The sequence below is a fragment of the Budorcas taxicolor genome, chromosome 23 (assembly GCF_023091745.1).
Source record: "Budorcas taxicolor isolate Tak-1 chromosome 23, Takin1.1, whole genome shotgun sequence".
Lineage (NCBI taxonomy): Eukaryota > Metazoa > Chordata > Mammalia > Artiodactyla > Bovidae > Budorcas > Budorcas taxicolor.
This window is the reverse complement of record NC_068932.1, coordinates 17285767-17310982: the sequence shown is the minus strand read 5'-3', so window position 1 is coordinate 17310982 and position 25216 is coordinate 17285767. Positions and strand designations below refer to the sequence as shown.

The 25216-nt window shown below is 43.1% G+C and overlaps 1 protein-coding gene across 1 annotated transcript in view; it reads left to right on the top strand.

Annotated features, from left to right (window-relative positions):
- Positions 1-5136: 5136 nt before the first annotated feature.
- Positions 5137-25216, top strand: part of BLNK (B cell linker) — a 79541-nt gene continuing 59461 nt past the window's right edge. The window contains exon 1 of the mRNA XM_052661068.1: positions 5137-5263. Coding sequence (XP_052517028.1) covers positions 5217-5263 — 47 coding nt within the window. The 5' untranslated portion in view covers positions 5137-5216. The remainder of the gene's footprint in view (positions 5264-25216) is intronic.

The following is a 25216-nucleotide window of genomic DNA, read 5'->3' as shown; positions in this document are numbered from 1 at the left end:
CCTTAGGTAAGTGTTGTCACCTATCTGAGGCTCAGACTTCACATCATGAATCACAGCAGTACCCCTTTCATAGAGTTGTGGGGCTAATCTTCATGGGAATAGTTATGATTAGAAGCAAAGAGCCACACTGTATATATCAATGCCACACCTTGCCTACTTCCTTTGGCAATTTGCCTAAACCAGCCCTGGCAGGGGAAAAGCCATTAGCAGGTGGGTGGCAGACCAGAGGGAGTGAACCGTGGCTGACCTTCCAGTTTCAGTGAGGACTTGGACTACTTCCAAGGCTCTGTCAACTGCCACAACCAACTAGCCTTACTTTGGGAAGCAATCTAGCATAGTGCATCAAAGGTACCTTTTCTGGAAGCTATGAGTGTTTCCACGGATGGAAACCAATTTCTGTACTGAACTGAAAGTCTCTCAGTCGTGTCCGACTCTTTGTGATCTCATGGACTATATAGTCCATGGAATTCTCCAGGCCAGAATACTGGAGTGGGTAGCCTTTCCCTTCTCCAGGGGATCTTCCCAACCCAGGAATCGAACCCAGGTCTCCCGCATTGCGGGCAGATTCTCTACCAGCTGAGCCACAAGGGAAGCCCATTGGCCCATGTCCAAATGCCAAGTCAGAATGAGTCTGAATCCTCCTTGAATACCCTTTCTCATCCACAAAAAATGGAAGTTGAGGTTGAGGAGATTAAGTGATTCCCCTGAGGTCATGGTTAAGGTGATACCTCGATGTCAGGGCAGAGCCTTCTGCTGAATTACAGATCTCTCTTGTGACAGCAAAACTCTGTGATTGTCAGATTAGACTATGGAAACAAGCTCAGGTTTGAATCCCAACACTGAGGAGTGGTAGAACTTTGGGTCAGTTATTTAACCTCTCTATGAATCAGTTTCTTCACATGTAAAATGAATGGTGTCATAGTACAGGGACATAAAAACATCCGAGAAGCATGCTGTTAGTTGTCATTAATGGATACATGGAAAATTTGTTGTTCAGTCTCTCAGTCGTGTCCGACTCTTTGTGACCCCATGGACTGCAGCACGCCAGGCTTCCCTGTCCTTCACCATCTCCTGGAGCTTGCTCAAACTCATGTCCATTGAGTCAATGATGTCACCCAACCATCTTATCCTCTATCATCCCCTTCTCCTTCCTTCAGCCTTTCTCAGCATTAGGGTCTTTTCCAATGAGTTGGCTCTTCTCGTTAGGTGGCCACAGTATTGGAGCTTCAGCTTCAGTATCAGTCCTTCCAATGAATATTCAGGGTTATTTCTTTTAGGATTGACTGATTTGATGTCCATGCCATCCAAGGGACTCTCAAGAGACTTCTCCAGCACCACAATGGGAAGGCATTAATATTCGATGCTCAGCCTTTTTTATTGTCCAGCTCTCCTATCCATACATAACTACTGGAAAAACCATAACTTTGTATATATGGACCTTTGTAGGCATGGAAAAGAGCCCAAGAGAAACCAGTGCTGGTCGGTCTCATCCCCAAACTCCAGTATAATGTCTTCTTGTTCTCAAACCTCACCATTTCATAGGGCTAACTGAGACTTGGGTGGGGGGGTTGTCCTGGCTTTGCCGCATAGCTCTAGAGCAGATGTTAATTTACATATTTTTGTTAATTATTTAATACCTACAACAAGTACCTATAGACCCACCACACAACTTAAGAAATAGAACGCTACCATTGCCTTTGAAGTCCTGTGTATCCCTTCACTCAGATTCTACTCCTGGTAACCATTCACCTGAATTTTACATTTATCATTCCCTCCCTTGGTTTGATCATTTATGTCCTAAGTAATTAATTAGTTTTACATGTCTTTAACCTTGCTCCTTGGAAGATAAGCTATGAGCAACCTAAACAGCATATTTAAAAGCAGAGACATTACTCTGCCAACAAAGGTCCATCTAGTCAAAGTTATGGTTTTTCCAGTAGTCATGTATGGATGGGAGAGTTGGACTATAAAGAAAGCTGAGCGCTGAAGAATGCTTGCTTTTGAACTATAGTGTGATGGCATCTCTGACTCAATGGACATGAGTTTGAGCAAGCTCTGGGAGTTGGTGATGGACAGGGAAGCCTGGTGTGCTGCAGTCCTAGGAGTCGCAAAGAGCTGGACACAATTGAGCAACTGAACTGAACTGAATTGAACCTTAATATACTCAGTGGGTAAAGAACCGCCCGCAATGTAGAGGACACAGGGGATGTGGCTTCAATCCCTGGGTTGGGAAGATCCCCTGGAGTAGGAAATGACAACCCACTCACGTATTCTTGCCAGGAAAATTCCATGTTTGGAGGGCTACAGCCCATGGAGTTGCAAAGAGTCAGATATGACCAAGCTCAAACACGAACAGACCTAAACATAATTGGAATCATGATGTATGATCTTCTTTAATTTGCCTTTACTGCTTTATTTTTGTTATTTATCCATGCTGATCAATTGTAGTTCACTCATTTTCACCATTGAATTGCATGAATATGCCACAGTTAATTAATTCATTTTCCTGTTGATGGGCAATTGAGTTGTTCCCAGTGCTGCTTAATTTTCCATTAGAAAGGGTGTTTCAATGACAGTTCTTGCATATGACCTTGGCGTACATGGTATACTTGGAGTGTTCTGACACAGTGCTATATCATGACCTCATGCTGGTCATTGGTACATATCCCATCAAATGTATTAACTAATACTAAGCTGTTTCCAAAGTGATTGTGTCTACTTATATTTTTATCAGCAATGTATAGGAGTTCCAAATTTTCTTCAAGATTGGTACTATCCATTTTCATCTATTAATAGTAATTAATTAATTTTCATGTTCACTGTGCTGTGTAGATCGAGACTGAGTGTTTATCATGCTTTGTCGATCTCCACGTGCTATGGAAAGAAACCATGTTGTGTGGTCTCCTTCCGTTCACAAGTTATCAGCTATGATTTGGTGTCTTCCATTTCCATGCTTGCATTGACCTTCATGGGAAGCTGATTATAGCTGCACAGCAGTCCTGCCAGTTTGGAACATCATGGTTATCACGCTACATACCACATGGGATAAAATGTCCAGTCTGGAAAAGCAGACTCTCATTTTTATCATGTCAGACTAGACACAGTAAAAAGAAGAAAGACATGTGGCTGTAAAAAGAAAAAGCAGAAGTGTAACTCTTGCCCTTGGTCCTCTTCTCTGGGGAAATAAGTTGCCAGCCCAGGTGCTGAACAGAGTTGTTGGTTGAGAGCAAAGCAGCCAATGGAGTGCACTTTACCGTAATATAGAAGGAACAAGACGATGACCATCCCACTCAGTGGAGCTCATGTTTCCTGATCCTGATGACATTCTACGTGCCTTCACCCTCCTAGTCTACTAGTTTCAGTTAAGAACCGTGAGGAGAGGAGGGACAAAGATCCAGAACTCCTTTGAGATGCACTGCAAGAAAACTGAGCTGCATTTTGGGGGAAATAAGCAATTGGATGAATCAAGCATTTATATTTTTCTCGTGGGAGGTGATCTGCCCTCTTACTAGCTTGGCGAATTCCATAGTTCGGCTGAGCAGAAGGGCCCCACCCTTCCTGAGGACTCTGCTCCTGACCATCAGGTTGAGCTAGAAATCCAGAGGCAGTACACGAATGGGAATAATCAAGATTTGCCTGGAGAAATACAGAGCCTCTGTGTGGACCAAGAAGCAGCACAGGAGGAAAGGGAGCCATCTACCACATCCGTTTCCCACTGCCACCGCTGCCTCACCGGCCTCCTCCTCTTTTTTCCTGCTTCTGCCTCTTCTTCCCTCCCACCCCCACCCCTCACCGCTTTTCCTCCAGCTCTCTCGTTTTTGCCTCTTCCTCCCTTTTCTCCCTCTATCTTCAGCCAGACTTTGGGTCTATAACAGGAAAGGTAACAGGGATCGCTCTGCTTGGCCCTTTCTGTGTGTTCTTCAGGCCCAGGAGAGGACTGGTCACCTGGATACATGTGGGAAACATATGCCAACTTTGTAAAGATGAGCAGAGCATTCCTACTGGAGACAAGGAGAAGTGTCCAGGTACAAAGGTCTTTCTTATTTTCTTCCTCCCTGACACTAAACTGCCTCCTGCTCTTCGAACAGACACATTCGAAGGTTTCAGAAGAGGTAAAAAAAGAACTGTCAAGTCTTCCAGGAGGGAAGTGGACCCCTTGGGATGGGTTCAGCCCATGCAGGTGTGTTCCCCCCCACTGTTCCGGGGTACCCCTTACTGCTCCCATGTCTGGCCATCACTGGGTCTGGTAAGGGGCTGAAAGTGAGCAGGAGATGAGGGCAGGAGGGGACAAGAGCAGTGAGGAAAGTGGCACCTGCCCTTCAGGGGACCTCCCAATGGCCTGATGTCAGAACAGCCTTGTTGGGAGGTTGTTAGATTTGTTCTCAGCTGACTTTGGGGTACATCTTGATTTTGTTTGATAACATCTGGATATCAGCACACCTCCTGACACCACCAACCTGATAAGGTGCCCACTCTGTACAGCGGACAACCTCTCCCCTTTCCCAGATCTCCTGTCTCTATCCGTAACAACCGTACCTAGAGAATTGTCTTCCCATTTTACGTAGCTCTTCAGGATAACTAAATTCTAACTCTTGAAGTAAACTGTTACCACTTGATATTTATTTTAAAATATGTGGGGGAGCAGAGCAAAGAGAAACTACACAAAAATGCCATTTTCATAGAATGATCCTTTAAGTGGAAAAGCTTATCTACGACTTCAGGCAAATGAGCAGGAAGTCCCAAAGAGACTTTCAGATGGAAATGATTATTCTGCTTTTCCTTGAGCCCAGGAAGGGGACAGCATGACACCTGCTGAAAACAAGGGCTATCTGTGTTCAGGACAACAGGAAGTAGTGACCAGTCAGAAGCTTGCCCTGACCTGGTTACAAATCTGGTTATAGAAGAAAGCAGCTCAAAGGAAATTTGCATGTCCAATAGGTTTCACTATTAAAGTTTACACAATGTAGAGTAATCAGCCAAGCTGGCTGGCTACCCAGATCACATGATTAGAAACATGAAACTTGGCTATGTGCTCGAGCAAGTTTTACTTCTCCTTAGTACAGAGGTGTTTGCCAGCAGCCTGCACTCTCAGAAATCAGACCCAAGTGACTGGGACCCTTGAGATCACAGGCTTACCATGCTACTCCCGAGGACGGCCAGGGACTGCTGACGTGACCACTGGACAGTGATTTGTGACTCGTATAGTTACAAAAAGAATGGATAAGCTTAATAAAATAACTGTCCCCGCCAGTCAGAAGTTGAGGTAAGATTTTTGCCATCCAATACTTTTCCTTCTTCTTCTCTTTTTTTTTTTTTTTTTTAATGATTTTACAGCATATCAGAAATACTGAAATGCTGGGATACTTTGCTTGTTCTAAGAAAGCTGAGTGTCAATTGCTATAGGGAAGTGGACTGTGTTTTTAAAGAAATGTGTAGGAACAAGTGGGCTTAATTTAGCCGACTTTGCCAGTGGCGGATTAAAATGTAAAGTTTTGAAGAGACAATAAAAAAGAAAAGCCAAGGGCTTAGATTCTCCAGTAGTCAGCTTGGAGACTTTAAACACAGCTTTTCTAAGAAAAAGTTTGATTTAATGTGAGTACTGAAAGTTTTCATTGTGGATTTCTATTTAATGCTAAGGATTGTTGTAATGATTTGTATTCATTATAGTTTTACCGTCTCATTTATTTTGTGGCTGTATATCACAAGTGTTTTAGGGAAATTAGATTTATTTTTCCAGTCTTCATGTCAGTGCAACAATTATCTATAAAAAGATTAAATAAACCACTTAGGAAGAATAAATAAACCAGAAGGGACCCAAGGGGCAAGAATCAAGAAACTCCTGTGAGCTATGAGAAAAAAAAGAAAAAGACTTTCCAAATTTTTATTTTGAAAATTTTCTTTTTGTCTCATTGCAACAATATCAAGACTTTTGGACACGGGAACTTTTAGGTATTCAATGAGTGTTTTATATTTCAGCTACCCTTTAAACTTCATTTTTTCATGGGTTGATGTGACACGTGTAGCAAGGAAGTTATCACAAATGATAAGGAGCTACAGAATTAGGGTTGTTGAGACAGAATTTAAGGGCAATTAGCCTGGGAATGGCCAAGGGACAGTCCTTGACAGTTACAATATGGGTTATATACCTGGTAGGCCCTTGGTAAATGATAGTTTGAAACGAACTGCTGGTCTAGAATCAGGAGGCAGCATGGCTGCGGTAGGTCCCTTTGAGGGCATGTTGGTAAGCGCTGCTGAATGATTGGCCCTAATGGGAGACAAGAAGGTCTTGCCCTCTCCTCACATTGCTACACCATCATGGGAGGGGGCAGATAAAATAGTGCAAGTAGTAAGTGACTCAACGAGTGTAAGAAATGAATCGGAGTAGCCGGAGATGTTTTAACAGAGAAGATGCATCAAGCACTAGGCTTTGTCAAAGTAAATGAACAAACCAAACCAAATACAAATGAACATATAAATATGGAGAGCCAAGTAGTGGTTACCAGAAAGGAAGGGGCAGGGGAGAGGGTGGGGGGCTGAAATGGGTAAAAGAAGTCAAGTGTATGGTGACGGATGGAAACTAAATTTTTGGCGGTGAGCACGCTATGATGTATATAGAAGTAGGAAATATAAGGTTGTAAATGTGAAACTTACATAATATGATAAACCAATGTTACCTCAATAAAACAAAATAAATAAAGAGCTAGTCTTTGAGAGGCACGTAAGATAAAAAGAAGTTGGGGAACCGGATGCTTGGAGCTTGCCTTGAGTAGGTCCGTTTGTAGGATGGTGAGAACTTCCTTCCCAGCAGAGGCTGTAGAGTAGGCATGTGGGGCCAGAAGCTCCTGGTGAGGTTAGACACGTAGGGTGCAGCCATATCACAAAGGATTGTGAGGGCTCTGGCCGCACAGAGCTGGAGAACAGTTTACACTGTTACAGATGTCATGGCAACAGGCTTCAGGGAGGTTGTCAAGGATGCTCAGTGAGAGGGGGGCAGCTAAGTAACCCAAGCCTCTAATGCTGCTGGCCTGGACTTGGGGCAGAGCAGTGAGCAGGGAGAGGGAAGCAAGGACATGACCAAGAAACTTTGAGGGTTTCTCTCAAAGGAACAAGAAGGTGTAGAAGGTCCTTTTCAGGGATATTCCATAACCTAGGGCTGTACTAAGTTTTAGAACTTCTTTCAGGAAATCCAGATGAGATTTTAAATAGAGGAGGGCAATAGAACCTAAATCACTTTATAATTGCTCCCTCAGGGACAAAGTCCAGCTTTGCCACAGAGCTATCAACAGACAACGTACAACCATAGATTAGAGGGTGGAAAACTGAAACTGTATTGTGGATAATCATATACTACATTCATCTGCTCAGGCAGAAGTAACTTTTTCCCCCTACTTGGTTACTGAGTTGTTTTTACAGAATTGACCAGTTCTGATAAAATGTACACTCTTGATGTGGAACTGTTCAAAGAAATGAAATTGTAAACACAATGAACCTGAAGCACCATTTAAAATATTTGCTGTAATTAGATGGGATGGCCGGGCATAGGTAAATGAATTGTTGATCTTTTTGGTTTGCACCCTCTGTCTTGACTGGTTAACATCACTGCGGAAGACTGACAACTGTGCAATTATTTGGCATTGAATGACAGTATAAGTGAAGAGCTGAGTCCATACTCTTAAGTTTATCAACACTTAAACATACTTTGCTTAATTTATTAGCCAGAAAAAGAGAGAGAGAGTGAGTGTCCTTCTGTAAAAGGGATGACCTTGATCTAGGGCTGAAAAGAGATTAGAGGCAGAAGGAGTGACCAGGAGGAAGAAAAAGCAGAATCAACCAGGAAAGGAGGGCAGGAAAAATTGGAAGGAAAGAGGAGAGTCTCAAAATGAAGGAGAATGGGAAGGTTCTAGATGGACCTTCTGAGATGGACAGCTGGGGATAATAGTCAAGTCTGAGTTCCTACTATTGAAGAGTTGAAAAAAGTGAAGTGGCTCCATTGTATGTGACCACAGAAATGTGTGAGCACAGATTTTTGATTTTTTTCCTCCCCTTGAGGCACTACGTGAAGTTGGTTTCTCTGTTCATGGGAATCCAAAAACTTACAGAATCTTTTAGTAAATTCTCAGCCATGATTTTCCCTGGATTTTATAAGGTAACAATACCACCAGAAAAGCACCTCAGACCTGATGTCTCAATCCTTCCACAGTAAATATTCCTGTTCACAAAAATATTACTGTTCTGTGTAAGCATTTCAACATTTACAATCCTGAATCACACTGATTATATTTCTTTCAAGTTAGTGAAACTAGTTTGTGAAGGAATTTTTATGTTTTACATATACTTTTTTAAACTTTTTATTTTATATTGGAGTATAACCAATTAACAATGTTGTGATAGTTTCAGGTGGACAGCAAAGGGACTCAGCCATACATATACGTGTATCCATTCTCCCCCAAACTCCCCTCCCATCCAGGCTGCCACGAAACATTGAGTTTGACTCATCCACCTATGCTTGTGTATTTTTCTTTCTAGCCCCCACAAACATATATTCACTTATTTTTACAAATGCGAAAAGTTTTTGACAGGCATAAATAAGCCAAGTCTCCCTAATCCTTATCTTATTGGTGTAAGAATATGGTATTTTTCAGTCAAATTAACATATGTGTGACTTCAGGAAACTGTACTCAACCTTCCTGGTCCCAGCTTCTTCAGCTAAAACGATAGAGATAATAAGAGCACCAATCTCCAAGGGCTGCTGCAAGGGTTAGAGCGATCCTGGCACACAATAATCATTGAATTGAAAAATGGTGGTTATTTAGTACCTTTATTGTTATTCTTATTAATTCTATAGGTGTGCAATTGACTTTCTGAACAGAAAAAGAGCACTTTACATGGATCCTTGATAAATTTCATGTCAGTTTCAGTTCTTCTTTTTAGCTATTTTGGCTATTTTACCTGTTGATTCTGACATCTGTGGCATTCAGCTTTGCATGGACTGTAGACGTGACAAACACCCTTTCTCTGCCTTCATCTAAGTGGCTAATAAACTGTCAAGCATGACAGAGCCCTGTCATGGGTGTCTGGGTCTCACAACGAGGGCTCTCACTTGGAGATCTTATTTGACAGATCCTGGGACATGACTTTTCTTCTCAGGTCTTGGATTCCTCAACTGGAGTTTCCAGTAACTTAACTTTTCCAGTTAACTTCTTCAGAAACAAATTTATCTTCTTTTCACCTTTCTGTCCCCAGCTTCCTCTGTGGCCCTCTCTATTTCTGTCAATGGTGTCACCATTAACCCTAAGTCTGATTCATCCTGCCTTCTGTACTTCCACTCACCTACCACACCCTCTAGTCTTTATTTCATGATACTTCCATATACGCCCTTTTCTTTCTTTTTCTACCACCCCTTCCTGGATAGGTCTTCATCACCCTTGTGTCCCCTAGCTGCAAAATGAGAAGTTTGGATCTGATTATTCTCAAAGTCCCTCTCAGCTCTGATGCTGTGTGGTCCTTTAGGCATGAAAACCATACTTGAAATGTTATATCTTCTGATGCTACCATTTCATCCCATGACCTTCAGGAACTATGTCCTGATGGAATGATCAACTTATTTGAGATAGTTTTCAAAACACTTTCAAACACTTTTCTTACAAACTTTTTGAAAACTGTCCAATTCTGAACACTGGGGTCAGAGGATTCAACTAGACAGCATGCAGATACATCATCTAGAAGATAGCTATGATATGTTTTAGAAGGACAAAGCAACCAGTTCCCAAAAGGGAAGGGTTCCAATTGCCAACTACTAGCTATGGGTCCTGATGATGTCACTCAACTTCTCTAAGCCTCAGTTTTCTCAACTGTCAAATAAAACTAGAGATACCTTCCTCACAGGTGTGTTCCGAAGACATGGGCTAAAGTATCCAGAATATTTGTCATATGGTCAGTATAACAAGTAAAGAAAAAGTAAACGCAACAATCAGTACTTCAACCCACGCTTCACAAGTGACTGTTTGGTATGTCTCTTCCTACTCATGGTAGTAGATCCAACCCCCTTTAAACTGGAGTGGCAAGCAGAGCAGGAAGATGCCCAGAGGCTCATCATGGTGGACAGAGCACAGCCTGAATATAAGTGTGTCTGGGACATCGCTCTGATCGTTCTTTATAAGTTTTAGGTCAGAGGCCAGTGCTGATACGAGAGGGCACAGAGGAAGCACAGCATCTAATGTCAGAGATAAGATAGACTTCCAGGAAGTATGAGTCCCTGTTCTCTTCCCACTGCTCACCTGCATTCTGTCTACTGAGAACCCGCTCAACTGGACTAACTTGTGTCCTACCAATGGATGGAATTCTCAGACAGGTCTCTTTCTTCTCATGGGCAAGCTACATGAGAGCCGCATTAGAAATTTGCTTAGTGTTTGTGGATTTCAGAACCATCAGCTAGGAAACCTCAAGGCACTCTTTCTCATCCACTCTCATCTGGGCACGGCTCTGCCAGGAAAGCACTAAACCAGAGTCTACATATTCAAGGCGCCCTCTCTCCTGGATCCAATGATCATCTGAGCAATGTGTGCCCTGGCTGAACAGTTCCTTCCTCTTCGTGAATATGTTCCCAAATGGGCTACGATACAATTAATTAGGTTTCCGAGAACTGAGCCACAATCACATTCCAGCCCTGCCTCTTACATCACTGGATAGGAAGAGATTGGGCTGGTACCCAAATGTTTTAAGCACACATTTACAATCTTTTGGTTTTCCCCCACAGATGATTAAGCTCATCTGTTCTGTGCAGAATTTACTTGTTTGGTGAATTTTCAAAGAAGATCTTACTATTGCCCTCCTGTGATGACATCAAGGCATCTGGGCTTGTTAAAGAACATGAATAAGGAAAAAAAAAGAAATTAAGTAATGCCTTATTATAGAGAAATTGAAACACTGGATGGCTTTTCTTTGGCTTTTTAATAAACCCCCTAGAAGCTGTCTTACCCTGCCCTTCCCCCAGACGTAGCTGCACCACTTAGATGAGTGGTTCTCCACCAGGGACAGTTTTGCCCTCCAGGGGGTATCTGACAATCACACATGGGGTAGGGTTGCTGCTCACGTGTAGTTGGTAGCTGCCAGAGACACTGTTGAACATTCTGAACTGTGCAGAGTAATCCTCACAGCAAAGTATTATCTGGCACAAAAATGTCAATGGTGCTATAGTTGGAAAACTCTGATTCAAATCAAGTGGAATGACTTTTATGTTGAATGAGAAGCACAGGTTCACTTGTATATACTTAGAGTGCAGTATGTATTAAAGTTTAGAATATATAATACGTATCTTTGCCATTGATGTGGCCTCTGCTTGCTGGACTGATTTTCCTCTCTCTGGGATGATCTGGGTCAGTGATTGCCAAGCAGAAAGTCCAGAAGTTCTTGAGTTTGTATGTCAATGAGTTGTTTTTGAAAAAAGAATTCTTAGTGTCAAACGAAGCTAGATGGCAGGAACTACATGAATCACTAAAGCATAGGTTATTCTCTCCTAAGTAGAGAAATGAAAGCAGGAAAAGATTTCCAGACATCAGGTCAACCTTGGAATACTCTGTTTCTACCTCTTCAAGTAGACTGGGCAACTTGAGTGGAAACCACGAGAGTTAGGATAAATATCAGATAGACTCTGATTTTTTAGGCTAGTGGTCACTGGGGCTACCACTGCCTCCCTATCAGATACATTGCATGTCTTGCCTTGTGATTTGGATTTGCCAGGTCCTTTAAATCTCAACTGACCTGGAACCATTCTTCTTCTTTAAGATGACCTTGCAGCTCTCTATTTGCTCTTTTAGGTGTTGATATCTAAGCTCTCCGTAACAGCTTCAGTTTTCTCATTCCATGTACTTGCTGGGCTTTCTCAGCCTCCAGGAACCAAGCACACGATTAGAGGTTAAGAGGATGGCACACTCATTGTTCCAGAAATGGGTCCCCCTTGCAGATTGGTGGAATTCCAGCCCCCATCGAGGTCCTGCCTCAAGATCAAAGGAGCTGTGAACCCTGAAGTGTGACCCTGGCTTGCTGTCTACCAGGTCCCACTGACCTTAAGGGTCACATTGCAAGGAAGCAGCTGACATTGGCACACAGGTTACCTGGCCTGCAGTGGACACCCTCTCTCAGGGAGCCACCCCTCCTGCTATGGGCTGAGCCTCTTTCTGTGTCATGCGCTCCCATCCTCAGCTCTACACCCCTCGGCGGGCAGGCGTATGTCTTCCTTCCCACACCTGTACTTAGTGCTACAGTTGGGGACTGCCTGCTCCCAAAAGCTCCTCCCTTGCAGCTGCTCCTCCCGGTCTAACCTGCCTGCTCCTACCTGTCCTGCCTCATCTCCCTTCTGAAAAGTCATCCATCAGCAGCTATATCTGTAGACTGATTTTCCACTTGGGTGTATTCACAACCCTTTTACAGCATCATGGCCTAGGTCCCCAAACTGGAAGTAGTCCCTTAGCCCAGCATGGCTGTTCCAGTGCTCATTTCCACAGCAAAGCATGGAAGCCAGCTTTAGGGACATGTTGCATGTCCTAGATGGAAAGTGCTTCCCTGTCTGCCACTTTCCTGAGAAACAAGCACTTTACTCCCAGGGCATCCCTGCCTCCCAGAAGGCTAGCTGGGTGTCCTAGATTGCCACCAGATTTCTTTCTTTTTTTTTTTTTTATAGTTTTTTATTTTTTTAATTTTAAAATCTTTAATTCTTACATGTGTTCCCAAACATGAACCCCCCTCCCACCGCCCTCCCCATAACATCTCTGTGGGTCATCCCCATGCACCAGCCCCAAGCATGCTGTATCCTGCGTCAGACATAGACTGGCGATTCAATTCTTACATGATAGTATACATGATAGAATGCCATTCTCCCAAATCATCCCACCCTCTCCCTCTCCCTCTGAGTCCAAAAGTCCGTTATACACAGCTGTGTCTTTTTTCCTGTCTTGCATACAGGGTCGTCATTGCCATCTTTCTAAATTCCATATATATGTGTTAGTATACTGTATTGGTGTTTTTCTTTCTGGCTTACTTCACTCTGTATAATCAGCTCCAGTTTCATCCATCTCATCAGAACTGATTCAAATGAATTCTTTTTAACGGCTGAGTAATACTCCATTGTGTATATGTACCACAGCTTTCTTATCCATTCATCTGCTGATGGACATCTAGGTTGTTTCCATGTCCTGGCTATTCTAAACAGTGCTGCGATGAACATTGGGGTACATGTGTCTCTTTCAATTCTGGTTTCCTTGCTGTGTATGCCCAGCAGTGGGATTGCTGGGTCATAAGGGAGTTCTATTTGCAATTTTTTAAGGAATCTCCACACTGTTCTCCATAGTGGCTGTACTAGTTTGCATTCCCACCAACAGTGTAGGAGGGTTCCCTTTTCTCCACACCCTCTCCAGCATTTATTGCTTGCAGATTTTTGGATCGCAGCCATTCTGACTGGTGTGAAGTGGTACCTCATTGTGGTTTTGATTTGCATTTCTCTGATAATGAGTGATGTTGAGCATCTTTTCATGTGTTTGTTAGCCATCCGTACGTCTTCTTTGGAGAAATGTCTATTTAGTTCTTTGGCCCATTTTTTGATTTGGTCGTTTATTTTTCTGGAATTGAGCTGCATAAGTTGCTTGTATATTTTTGAGATTAGTTGTTTGTCAGTTGCCTCATTTGCTATTATTTTCTCCCATTCAGAAGGCTGTCTTTTCACCTTGCTTATATTTTCCTTTGTTGTGCAGAAGCTTTTAATTTTAATTAGATCCCATTTGTTTATTTTTGCTTTTATTTCCAGAATTCTGGGAGGTGGATCATAGAGGATCCTGCTGTGATTTATGTCGGAGAGTGTTTTGCCTATGTTCTCCTCTAGGAGTTCTATAGTTTCTGGTCTTACATGTAGATCTTTAATCCATTTTGAGTTTATTTTTGTGTGCGGTGTTAGAAAGTGATCTAGTTTCATTCTTTTACAAGTGGTTGACCAGTTTTCCCAGCACCACTTGTTAAAGAGATTGTCTTTACTCCATTGTATATTCTTGCCTTCTTTGTCAAAGATAAGGTGTCCATATGTGTGTGGATTTATCTCTGGGCTTTCTATTTTGTTCCATTGATCTATATTTCTGTCTTTGTGCCAGTACCATACTGTCTTGATGACTGTAAATTTGTAGCAGAGCCTGAAGTCAGGCAAGTTGATTCCTCCAGTTCCATTCTTCTTTCTCAAGATTGCTTTTGCCACCAGATTTCAACCCTCCTTGAAGTGTAGGGAACCTGCAGCAGAGGTCACTGAGTTTTCAAGGCATGCGCCGTGAGCCATGCGGTCTCACAGCCCCCATGCTTGTTTCAGCACACTGCTGTTGCAGTCTTGGATTCTCAACTAGGAGCCCTGTATTTGCATTTTACACTGGGCTCTGGAAATTATGTAGCCAGTGATGGTCACAAGTTCCATGAGCCCCCTTGGCTGAACCTGCTCCCCCTGCAATATGTCAGGATAAACGTCGGTGGAGAAGCCTCCTCCCCTCCTCTCCCCAGCCTCCAAATCAGAAGGGTTTACTTGGCAGGTAAAACGGAGAAACCACCTCTGTACTCCCTCAGGTAAAATGCCCATGATGTGATGTTACCTATATAAGCTCACACTAACAAAGCCCAGTCTAGAACTATGCCTCCATGCTTGCCTGTGAGTAGGGAGGAAGAGCAGACCATGTCTACCTCTTTTTTTTCTGTGTTATTTACTGGCTAGTAAAACATTTTAGCTTAGTCTGTGTTTTACGTTTTTCTGAGACTCTTTTTAAATTAAAAAGCAAATAATTTACTAGTCAGAAATCCCAGTGAGGCCCCACAGAATATTGCTGTCAGTGTTTCATGCTATTACATGCTTCCAAGTCCAAACTTGAATTTCACACTGACGCAGGCATGTTTGGTACCCTATGATACTATATATTTTTCAAGGAATGTTCTCACAATAGTTCATGTAATCTGAGAGTGAGTCATAATTAAAAAGAGCAGAGTTGGTCTTATGCATAGACTAAGTATAAAGGACCATGTGGTATAATTTAAGAAGTGTGCCAGAAAAGTGTGTGTTTGTTTGTTTGTTTTTGCTGAATTTTGGAATCAGGCAGACTTAGGTTTGACTTGCTCTGCACTCCATAGGTCTTGGTCTCTGAGAAGATTACTTAATCCTTTTTAGCCTCAGCTTTTCAGGAAAATGAGAATAATAATAAATAACATAATGCTCGTTCAGTTGCACAGTCATGTCTGAATCTTTTCGAACCCACGGACTGTAGCTCACCAGGCTCCTCTGTCCATGGGATTTCCCAGGCAAGAATACTGGAGTGGGTTGCTCTTTCCTCCTCCAGGGGATCTTCCCAACCCAGGGATCCAACCCATGTCTGCTATATCTGTAGCACTGGCACATGGATTCTTTACCACTGAGTCACCTGGGAAGCTCATATAACATAATAGGGGTGTTGTAACCATAAATGCATTAAATAGAGAGGAAGGGTTCAGAGAATGTCCCACAAATCCCTCCTGGCCTGGGCTCTGCTGTTGCCCCCAATTGTGTCCTTAGAGAGACATCCTTCTGTGATAAAGCAGTATCTTAGAGTCCTGGCTCAAGATTAAACATCACTGTAGTAGGTTCAGGCATTAAGCTCTTTGCCATCACTAACACCCAGGCCGGAATCTAACAGCTCATCGTGGGGGCAGAGAGCTGTGCTCATCTGTCTCCCACACAGATGTGGCTCAATCCATGGTTGTTAGTTGCAAGAAGGGAACATTGTTCAGGAAAGTGGTGGAAAGAAGGTGAGAAAGGTCAGAGGAGGGAGACAACACCTAAATCAAGGGAGGCTATAACTAAGGTGCTTGGGCAACAGGGTTAGAGGGCTAAGCTCAAAGGCAGAAAGAAATGTCCTCCCTCGTTGATTATGCTGTTGTTTACAACTTTACTTGGTTCAAAATGTAAAAAGTTGCAGGGTGAAGAATAACCTTTTAAACATGTTTGGCATATTAATGACCATACCCAATCCTAGGCAGGAAAGAAACAGTCATTTTTAGCACAACTACAGTGGAATCAAATACAAACATGAAAAATACTTTCGAAAAGGAAAACGGCAAATGTAATACCAAATTGAAAACACTCTGGTGGCTCAGATGGTAAAGAATCTGCCTGCAACACAGGGTTTGATCTCTGGTCAGGAAGACCCCTAAAGAGCTTTTTAAGCATGATAAAAGGTGAGTGGAAAAGCTGACTTAAAACTCAACACTCAAAAAACTAAGATCATGGCATCCGATCCTATCACTTCACAGCAAATAGATGGGGAAAAAGTGGAAACGGTGGCAGATTTTATTTCCTTGGGCTCCAAAATCACTGCAAATGTTGACCACAACCACAAAATTAAAACACTTCCTCCTTGGGAGAAAAGCTATGATAAATCTAGACGGTGTATTAAAAAGCAGAGACATCACTTTGCCAACAAAGGTCTGTATAGTCAAAGCTATGGTTTTTCCACTAGTTACGTACAGGTGTGAGAGTTGGACCATGAAATAGGCTGAGTGCTGAAGAACTGACGCTTTTTAATTGTGCTGGAGAAGACTCTTGAGAGTCCCCTGGACTGTGAGAAGATCAAACCAATCAATCCTAAAGGAAATCAGTCTTGAATATTCATTGGAAGGACTGATGTTGAAGCTGAAGCTCCAATATTTTGGCCACCTGATGCAAAGAGCAGACTCACTGGAAAAGACCCAGACACGGGGAAAGATTGAGGGCAGGAGAAGGGGACAACAGAGGACGAGATGATTGGACGACAGAGGATGAGATGATTGGACGGTAACAGTGACTCAACAGACATGGGTCTTCGCAAACTACAGGAGATGGTGAAGGACAGGAAAGTCCGTCGTGCTGCAGTCCATGGGGTTGCAAAGAGTAGGACACAACTGAGCACCTGAACACCACCACCACCAGCAAATCACTGGAAAACTGAGCCCTCTACATGTATGTGACTATTTTGCTTCTTAAATTGTCTTTACACCCTGTTCAAGGTCAAAGTCCTCTTTTTACAGCAGAAAACTTTATTTCCTATTATCATCCTATCAACAGATTATCATAGTTGCCCAAACAAGCCCAGATGACTGAATCAAATTCATTTGATGAATGATGAAAACAATTCTTAACATGATTAAAACAAAAGCTATTTGTGTGCCTCAAAAATATAGTAGGGGAAAAACATCTGCTTTAAAATTGCTAGTAACTACTTAGTGGGTTTGAGGCTTCCTTTTGGGTTGATGAACTGTTCTGCAATGAGATAGTGGTGGTAACTGCACAGCACTGTGAATTTACTAAATTTACTTACTATTCACTAAGTTGAATATTGAAATAGTTGAATGAGGAATTTTTGGTAATAAAATTATTTTGTGTATTTACTGTAAAATATCATATTATGGGGATCCATGATCATTTCATTTGACCAATTAGATACTGTGTCAAAGCATTTTTTTTTTAGATGTATTATTGGGGAATTCCCTGATGGTCTGGTGGTGAGACTCAGCATTGTCACTGCCAAGGGCCTGGGTTAGCTCCCCGATCAGGGAACGAAGATCCCACAAGCTGAGCAGTGTGGCCACCCCACCACAAAATATGTATTATTAATAAATGTTCCTGTATGTAAACATTTAAGAATGACAATGCTTCCTTCCACTTCAATCTCTCCATATGATATTTTCCAATACTTTTTTCACTCAGATCCCAAAGAAATGATAAGCTTGAGGCCAATTTTTTTTGATGTATCAGAAATACCATTCTTGCAATATCACTCCTTAAAAATTTACTCCCAGAAAAATATCTTTGTTTTTAGTTATAGAAATGATTGCTCAGACAAGTGGGGTGTAACATGTAGACACAGCCAAGTTTCAATTTTCCCCCCAACTAAGGTTAATTTTTTCTTTAAACACACCTCTTTTCCAAAATTACATTTTCAGAATTTTCTGAAAATGATTAGAATTACTTGTCATGCAGTCTTACAAATTTGAGAATCATCTGCTTTACACAATAATTTTCATGCTGTTAGAGGAAAGATTGTAAACATCACAAAGTTCCAGCTGTCAGCACCTGGTTAGAACAAGAAACAAATCAGAGCCCGGCACAGTGACAGGGTTAGATAACATGAGCTCCAGGGGCTCTTCCAAACCCAAGAGCCTCCTTGAATTTTTTTACTTTCCACAACCTGCTCCCACATATTCTAGGAAGAAGTTTCCCTTTACCCCAGGTCCTCCACGCTATGTGGGTGAGTGAGAGCCAGCACCAGAGAGATAAAGGAAAGTGCTACATCCCTACAGACCCTTAAAATCAGGGAGCTGAGAGCCTGACACTTCTGCTGTCACATCAAGGGACAAATCTCCTAGGACCTCTGCGCAGCTAATTTAACCTACTTTCCTGTCGTCTCATCCGTGGCAGGGCAGTGTGTCTCATGTTTAACTGCCTCTGAGAGGGTAAAGTGCACCAGCAGTTTTTTTTGGAAAGGACTCAGAGTTCTAGGATCCTCTTTATTCCTGGTTGTGCCAAGTCAGCCCAATTTCTGTCTGCTTATAACCGAGATCCGCCGTCTAGACACATCAAAGACAACCACAAAGTATTTGCAGATCTCAGTGAGAAAAAAGAAATGGTAGAGTGTCTGGAGAAACTTGCAAATTACTTTCTCTGGTTCCTAGGGGGTTAGTGAGACAACCCAGGCTGTGAGATGCTCACACAGAAGGTGCACAGATGCCCCCACTCTAGGACTCTTAGGTGGCCTTTTGGACTAGGGTGATGAGAAGGGCGCACGGGGATAGGTACCCAGGTCTCCTTGCAGCTGAGCCCAGGCACTCTATTTCCGAGCACGTTCTGCACCTGAGAGCCCTTGCCCTATTCCTTCCTGCCACCTGCGTGTACCGCCCTCTCTGTTTCTCCCTCCCCTTGCCTTCTGTCCCTTCCTCTTTCTTCTCTGCCCCTCCCTAAAGACTGAAACAGGCCCTGCAGAGCCCACGCAGCCTTCCAGCAACAAGTTGAGCAGGGAAGACTTGTAGCGGGGCAGCAGTGGGAGCACGTGTCCTCAGTAAACACCCTTGGCTAGGGGAGGAACTGGATGCCTTCTCCAGGGACAGAGAGGAAGGTGCCCAAAGGGGCACATGCTGAAGCTGGCCCTCCACCCTGGCGAGGGGCCAAGCAGAGACAAGGCAGCACACGTCATGCAGGGCTGGTTGCGAGCTTGGGTTCTGGAGGTGGGCGGCCCGGTTTCGGATCCCGGCTCTATTGTTCACTAGATGTAGGACCTGGGGCAAGTTGCTACTCTGAGCAAGTACTTCCTCACTATAAAAGGTGAGATAATCACAACAATGTGAATGTACAATGTGTATGTGAATACACTACTGACTGTACACTCACTTAACACTAGTTATCAAAAATTTAATGATATGTGGTTATTTTTTAAATGGGATAACAGTAGGACCTATATCACCAGGCTGTGAGGGCTAGATGAGATGATACATGCAAAGTACCTGGCACACAATACATGCTCAGTGAGTGCATGCATTCACTGCAGTGCCACTGATTATCCAGTTGACCACTGGCCTGGCTCTCTGGGCCTGGACTTGTAAGCATGGCTCTCGGCTGCGGTATAAACTGGAGGGCACATCCCTGCTGTGGAAAGGCTGGCTCTTGAACAGGAAATGTGGACCACATGCGGAAAGGATGGAGCAGCATGTGAGGGGAAGAGCTGGGGGAATCCTCAGAATTAATCTGGGGACAATGGCAGAATTTCTTTGGAATTTAATGTCCTCCCTTCCAAGAGGAGGTTGACCTAGGATATTCCTAAAGTCTCTCTCACCATCAGACTTCTGTGACTACCTTGATGACAGGCAAAACTAGGAGTTTCAGACCTGTGTGGTCTGAGCCCAGCACTAGGGTCTCCTGGGCCTTGTATCTGAGTCTGTGAATGGGGCTGGGGGAGACCTTACTCTCAGGAGCATCTTGAGGTATCCTATGGTGGAAAGGACTTACCAAAGTTTCTGCGCCAGCTTCACCATGGACACACTCTCCAGAAGGAAGGGCCTTCGGTTGCTGAATTCGCAAATCTAAATATAACACCAATAATGCCACAGGAAGGCCGGCCTGGAGGAAGCTGGGCCAGGCTGTAGGAAGGAGGAGGGAAGCTAGTGAGGGGACAAGGGCTGCCGCATGCAAAAAACAGAACAGTCACTCAAAAGCAGCATTCTGTTTCAAAATGACCGTCAGTAGCCAGAGACTTCAGTTTTGAGACAGAAATTATCCAAAGGGAAATTATTTTGTGTGAATTAGAGATGCTCTCCCGCCCCATCTCTCTCTCTCTGCCCTTCGGCCTGACACAGGTCAGATGTTTCTGTCGTGTGATACGGGGGCAGAAGGGACCTTCCTCCTACATCACCAGAGGCAGGGCTTGTATCATAGTAGCTCTGAATCCACATGTGCCTTGCTTGGTCTGCTCACTGACTACTGTGGAATAACTAAAACAAATACATGTCTTGCATAAAACAAATGATAGTATTAAATTTTAAGGGGAAGACCCCACCCTCAAGTCAGTTGTTTAGTCACTAAATTGTGCCCAACTCTTTTGTGACATCATGGACTATAGCCCACCAGGCTCCTCTGTCCATGGGATTCTCGAGGCAAAAATACTGGAGTGGGTTGCCATTCCTTTCTCCAGGGAATCTTCCCAACCCACGGATTAAACCTGAGTCTCCTGCACTGTAAGCAGATTTTTTACCGTCTAAGCCATCAGGGAAGCCCCTAAAACGTTTAGTTGTATCCAGATTTTGAAGACCTTTGATTGCCAAGATAATGAGTGTGTACCTTATCCTGCAAGAAACAGGGAGACATCAATGACTATCCATGAGTGGAGTGACATGATAAAAGGAGCAATTTAGGAAAATGAACCCGGAGAAGGGGAGAGGCTAAAGGGAAGGAGACAAGATGGGGGAACAAGGAGGAAAGGATAGAGAAGATGGGGTACCTATATATAATGACTGTTACTCAGCCATAAAAAGAATGAAATAATGCCACTTGCAGCAACATGGATGGCCCTAGAGATTGCCATACTGAGTGAAGTCAGACACAGAGACAGACATATCATATGATATTGCTTATATGAGGAATCTAAGAAAAAACGATGCAAATGAAATTATTTACAAAACAGAAATGGACTCATAAACTTGGAGAGTGAACTTGTGATGACGGGGAGACTGGTTGGCGGGGGACAAATAGGGGGCTTGGGACTGACATGTACACACTGCTATATTTAAAGTGGATGACTGGCAGGGACCTACTGTGTAGCACAGACAACTCTGCTCAATATTATGCGGCAATCTGAATGGAAGGAGAATTTGAAAGGGAGTAGATACATGTGTATCGGAGAAGGCAATGGCACCCCACTCCAGTACTCTTGCCTGGAAAATCTCAGGGATGGGGGAGCCTGGTGGGCTGCCGTCTATGGGGTCGCACAGAGTCAGACATGACTGAGGTGACTCTGCAGCAGCCGCAGATACATGTGTATAGCTGAGTTGCTTTGCTGTACACCTGAACCTAGCACAGAATTGTTTATCAACTATACTTTAATATAAAATTAAAAGTTATTTTTTAAGAAAAGATGGGGTTGGGGCACTGGCATAGTCTATCATCCTGAGATCACAATGGCTGCAGCTGTAGAAGTGAACAGGAGGGTAAAGAGAAGGGTAAAATGTGTCTAAATATGAATTGATATAACTAGTGAGAGGAGATGAATAGTCAGAGAAAAATTTTTTTAAAAAGTTGGAAATTTCAAGAACATCAGATTATTTAATTACTTATTAAATTTAATAACAAAATATACCATAAAATGACTAGTAGCATGTTAAAAATAAGTCCTGAGTCAATAAGTGAGATCATTAAAACTCCTGAAAAAGGAGGAAGTCAGCTAAGCAGACCTAGAGATGATCACTGCATTTTTAAAAGTCTGTTCATGGTATGAAGTAGTCAAGAGACTGGATTTTTTCTTGCCTCTATATGTATACCAAATAAAGCATTAGAGATTTCTACTCCAAACTGATCTTAGAAACATATAAGTTGGAGATGCCAGGCCAGTTGTGAGGAGAGCAGATGGATGTCTTAAGAGTACCCAACCGAGTAGATGTGGATAATTCACAGTTCAGAGAGAGGCTCAATAACTCTCGGTCAAGACAAAAAGCCAGGCTTGGTTCAGCAGACACTGGAGAACTGCTGTAGGCCCTAGAAGAGAGAGCAGCCTGGTGAAAGCTGGGTTTTAGAAACGTGAGCTGAATAGACCCTGACAAGCCTTCAGAGCGTGGACTGGAGAGGTACATTGCCAGAGGCAGCTTTTTCCTGGTGTGAAGGGGAAGCTGTAGGCTTGGATCTTGGTTGCAGGAGAAGGACCAGCCCAGTGCATACTGAAAGGACGAAGCTCCAGAACTGGGCTTGAGGTTAGGATGTGGGGATGAAGAAGGAGGAAGGATTTGCCTTGTTCTTTTTGTTTGTGAAGAGTTGCTTGAATATGAAGCCTTCTTCAATCCATTCCTAAATCCAGATTAAATAGGGATTTTCTCAGATAAACGTTGCTTTGCAGTCCACCTTTTCTCAAAAAACAGTGGAAAAAAAAATCATAAAGCTTGCCTTCTCATGGTTCTCTGTGAGTGCACTAAGGAGCTAAAAACAAGATATTTTCTGGGTTTTTTTCTACAAAACTTTAAAGAAAGCACTTCTTGCAGATGATACCATCTTTCAAATCATCTATATTTAATAAAAATTATTAGAAAGGTATTAATGAAATATGACTTTACTTGGAGTACTCTTTGATGGTCTGGCCATATGCAGCTGCTTTTCCAGTGAACTTCATGCCCACCCTGGTTCTAGTAGAGTTCTGCATCCCACCAGTCCATCCTTCCAAGCCAGCCAGCCATGCTGGGGAGCATTTTCAGTCAACCCTCCCTGCCACTACCAAAAAAAACAAACGAAAAAACACCCCAGAACCACCACCAACAGCAATAATAAAAACCAATTCTGGAGTACCTTCCGGTTTGGAGAATATCTATCCAAGCTCATTCTACAGTGACCATCTATTGCCTACAGCCTAGCATACAAAATGGTTTCACTGTCCTAAAAATCCTCTGTTCCACCTACTCATCCTTCCTTCCCTCTTCCTGAACTCCTGACAACCACTAATCTTTTTACCGTCTCTATAGTTTTGTCTTTTTCATATTCCGGGTGGAATCATACCTTATGTAGTCTTTTCAGACTGAATTCTTTGACTTAGCATATATCACATTTTTAACTAAAAATCATCAGAAATTAAAAACTATGCAACATATGCAACCAGCCACTATTTGCCTCTGAGTCCAGAAAAGAAAAGAAAAATGGTTGTCTTTTGCCATTCAAATTACACTAGTCCTATCCCTCTTTTACAGACTCCCTGTGCCGGGGATTCTGGGAGTCCCAGGCTGCTTGTACCTCCCACATCTTCCCCCTGGCTCTCGCCTATCTCCAGATCCATTCACCAGTCTCCTAGGGGCCATCCTGGTGAAGATGGCATCCTCTAGGTTCCATCTGGATTTCTTGGGCTCCTTCCACCTCTGCCCACAGACCCATCTCTTATTTCCTCACAGTCCTAAGAGAGTTATGAATGTGTAATAAAACTTCACTGAAGTTTGAGGAATAAGAAAAGGGAAGTACATCACAAAGAATGATTTATTTTTGTTACTAGTCAAGGCTTCACCCAGTGTTCTGGACCCTACCTCAGGCTCTCTCTGCTTTGCTCCCAGCCAGAGAATACTTCAAGGGCCAGCTCGCCTCTGTGTGGTGAGAATGAATGCTTCTAGGCGTCAACTCAACCTGTAGTCAAGGGACCAGCAACCAGGAGGCCCCAAGCAGACAGGAGACATCCTGGTACCAGAGCCCAGGACCTGTCTACCACATCCTCATTTCCCCTACTTGCAGTTTCTAGACTGGAGTCTGCAGGATGAGCGACAGTGAGGCAGCCCATCCCCCACAGATGGGGCTATGGCCGTGTCTTAGTCCTAACAGCACCACATTCTACGTTCTTCCATGTTAGAGCACCGTATTAGGAATGGCAACATCTCAGCCAGGTGCTCTGCTGGGAGTGGGTCTGGTAGCTTTTGGATTATTGCACAGAATGAGGGGCACATAAGCCCTTTATCTCCACTCTGCAGCTGCTGCAAACTATGGTTCAAGAAAAAAGCATATGGCTATAAGCTAAACAAAGATACACAGGCACCAGGTAGTCTAAATTCACACAGAGAAAAATCAAGTCCCATAAAGAAGTGACCATCTAGTAAAGCATGAGTCCAGATTGGGTTACCCAACTGACCAATCAGTTTCTCTGTCTGAAACTCTGCACTTGGGTTAATGAGGATTTTAATTTTCTGCAAGCAGGTATTTGCTTTCTTTGGCACAACTGAAATGTTTGCAGTGGAAAAGGATATGATTATCACAGCAACAACAATCACAGTTGTGCTCAAAGGGTGGGCTCCTGACACGTAGAGTCAGCACCACCTGGGGACTTGTAGGAAATCCAAATTCTCCAGCCCTGCCACAGACCTGCCCGATCAGAAACCCCAGGGGTTGGAGTGAAACTCTGGGTTTCCAGGGAACTCTGGGTGATTCTGGTACAGTTTAGTGTGAGAACCACCAGTCTGCCAGATTCTAAAGCCTCTAAACTCTTCTTTGAAGACAAAAAACTGCTTGTAACTTTCAATGATCTTTCCTCTCTCAAGACATCATGGGATCTAAATGAGATCCTGGTTCAGTCAGGACCGCATTACTCCAGTGTGCTGGTAAATAGCTAAGTTTATTGATATTAACCCAAAAGCTTGAAAAAAAATTTACAACAACAGGAAAGGAGAGAATATAATATTCAGCTTGGTTTATATAAGGAATAATAATTATTTATATGACCTGCTCACTATTTTGAATGTGAAAATGTCATACTGCTTAAAAATAACATATTAATGCTGTTTTAAAATGCAGATATGTGTAGACAAGCTTTTTCCTTCATTGTATTTTGTTAACATAAGCATGGCTATCTCTTCGCAACTTTAAAAGATGAAAACATTGAGATCCCATTATTCTCCTAGCCTTGCAAGAATATCTCTGAAAGGGATAATCAAACTGCAGCTTCTTTATCCCTTACCTATTTTCACCCACACA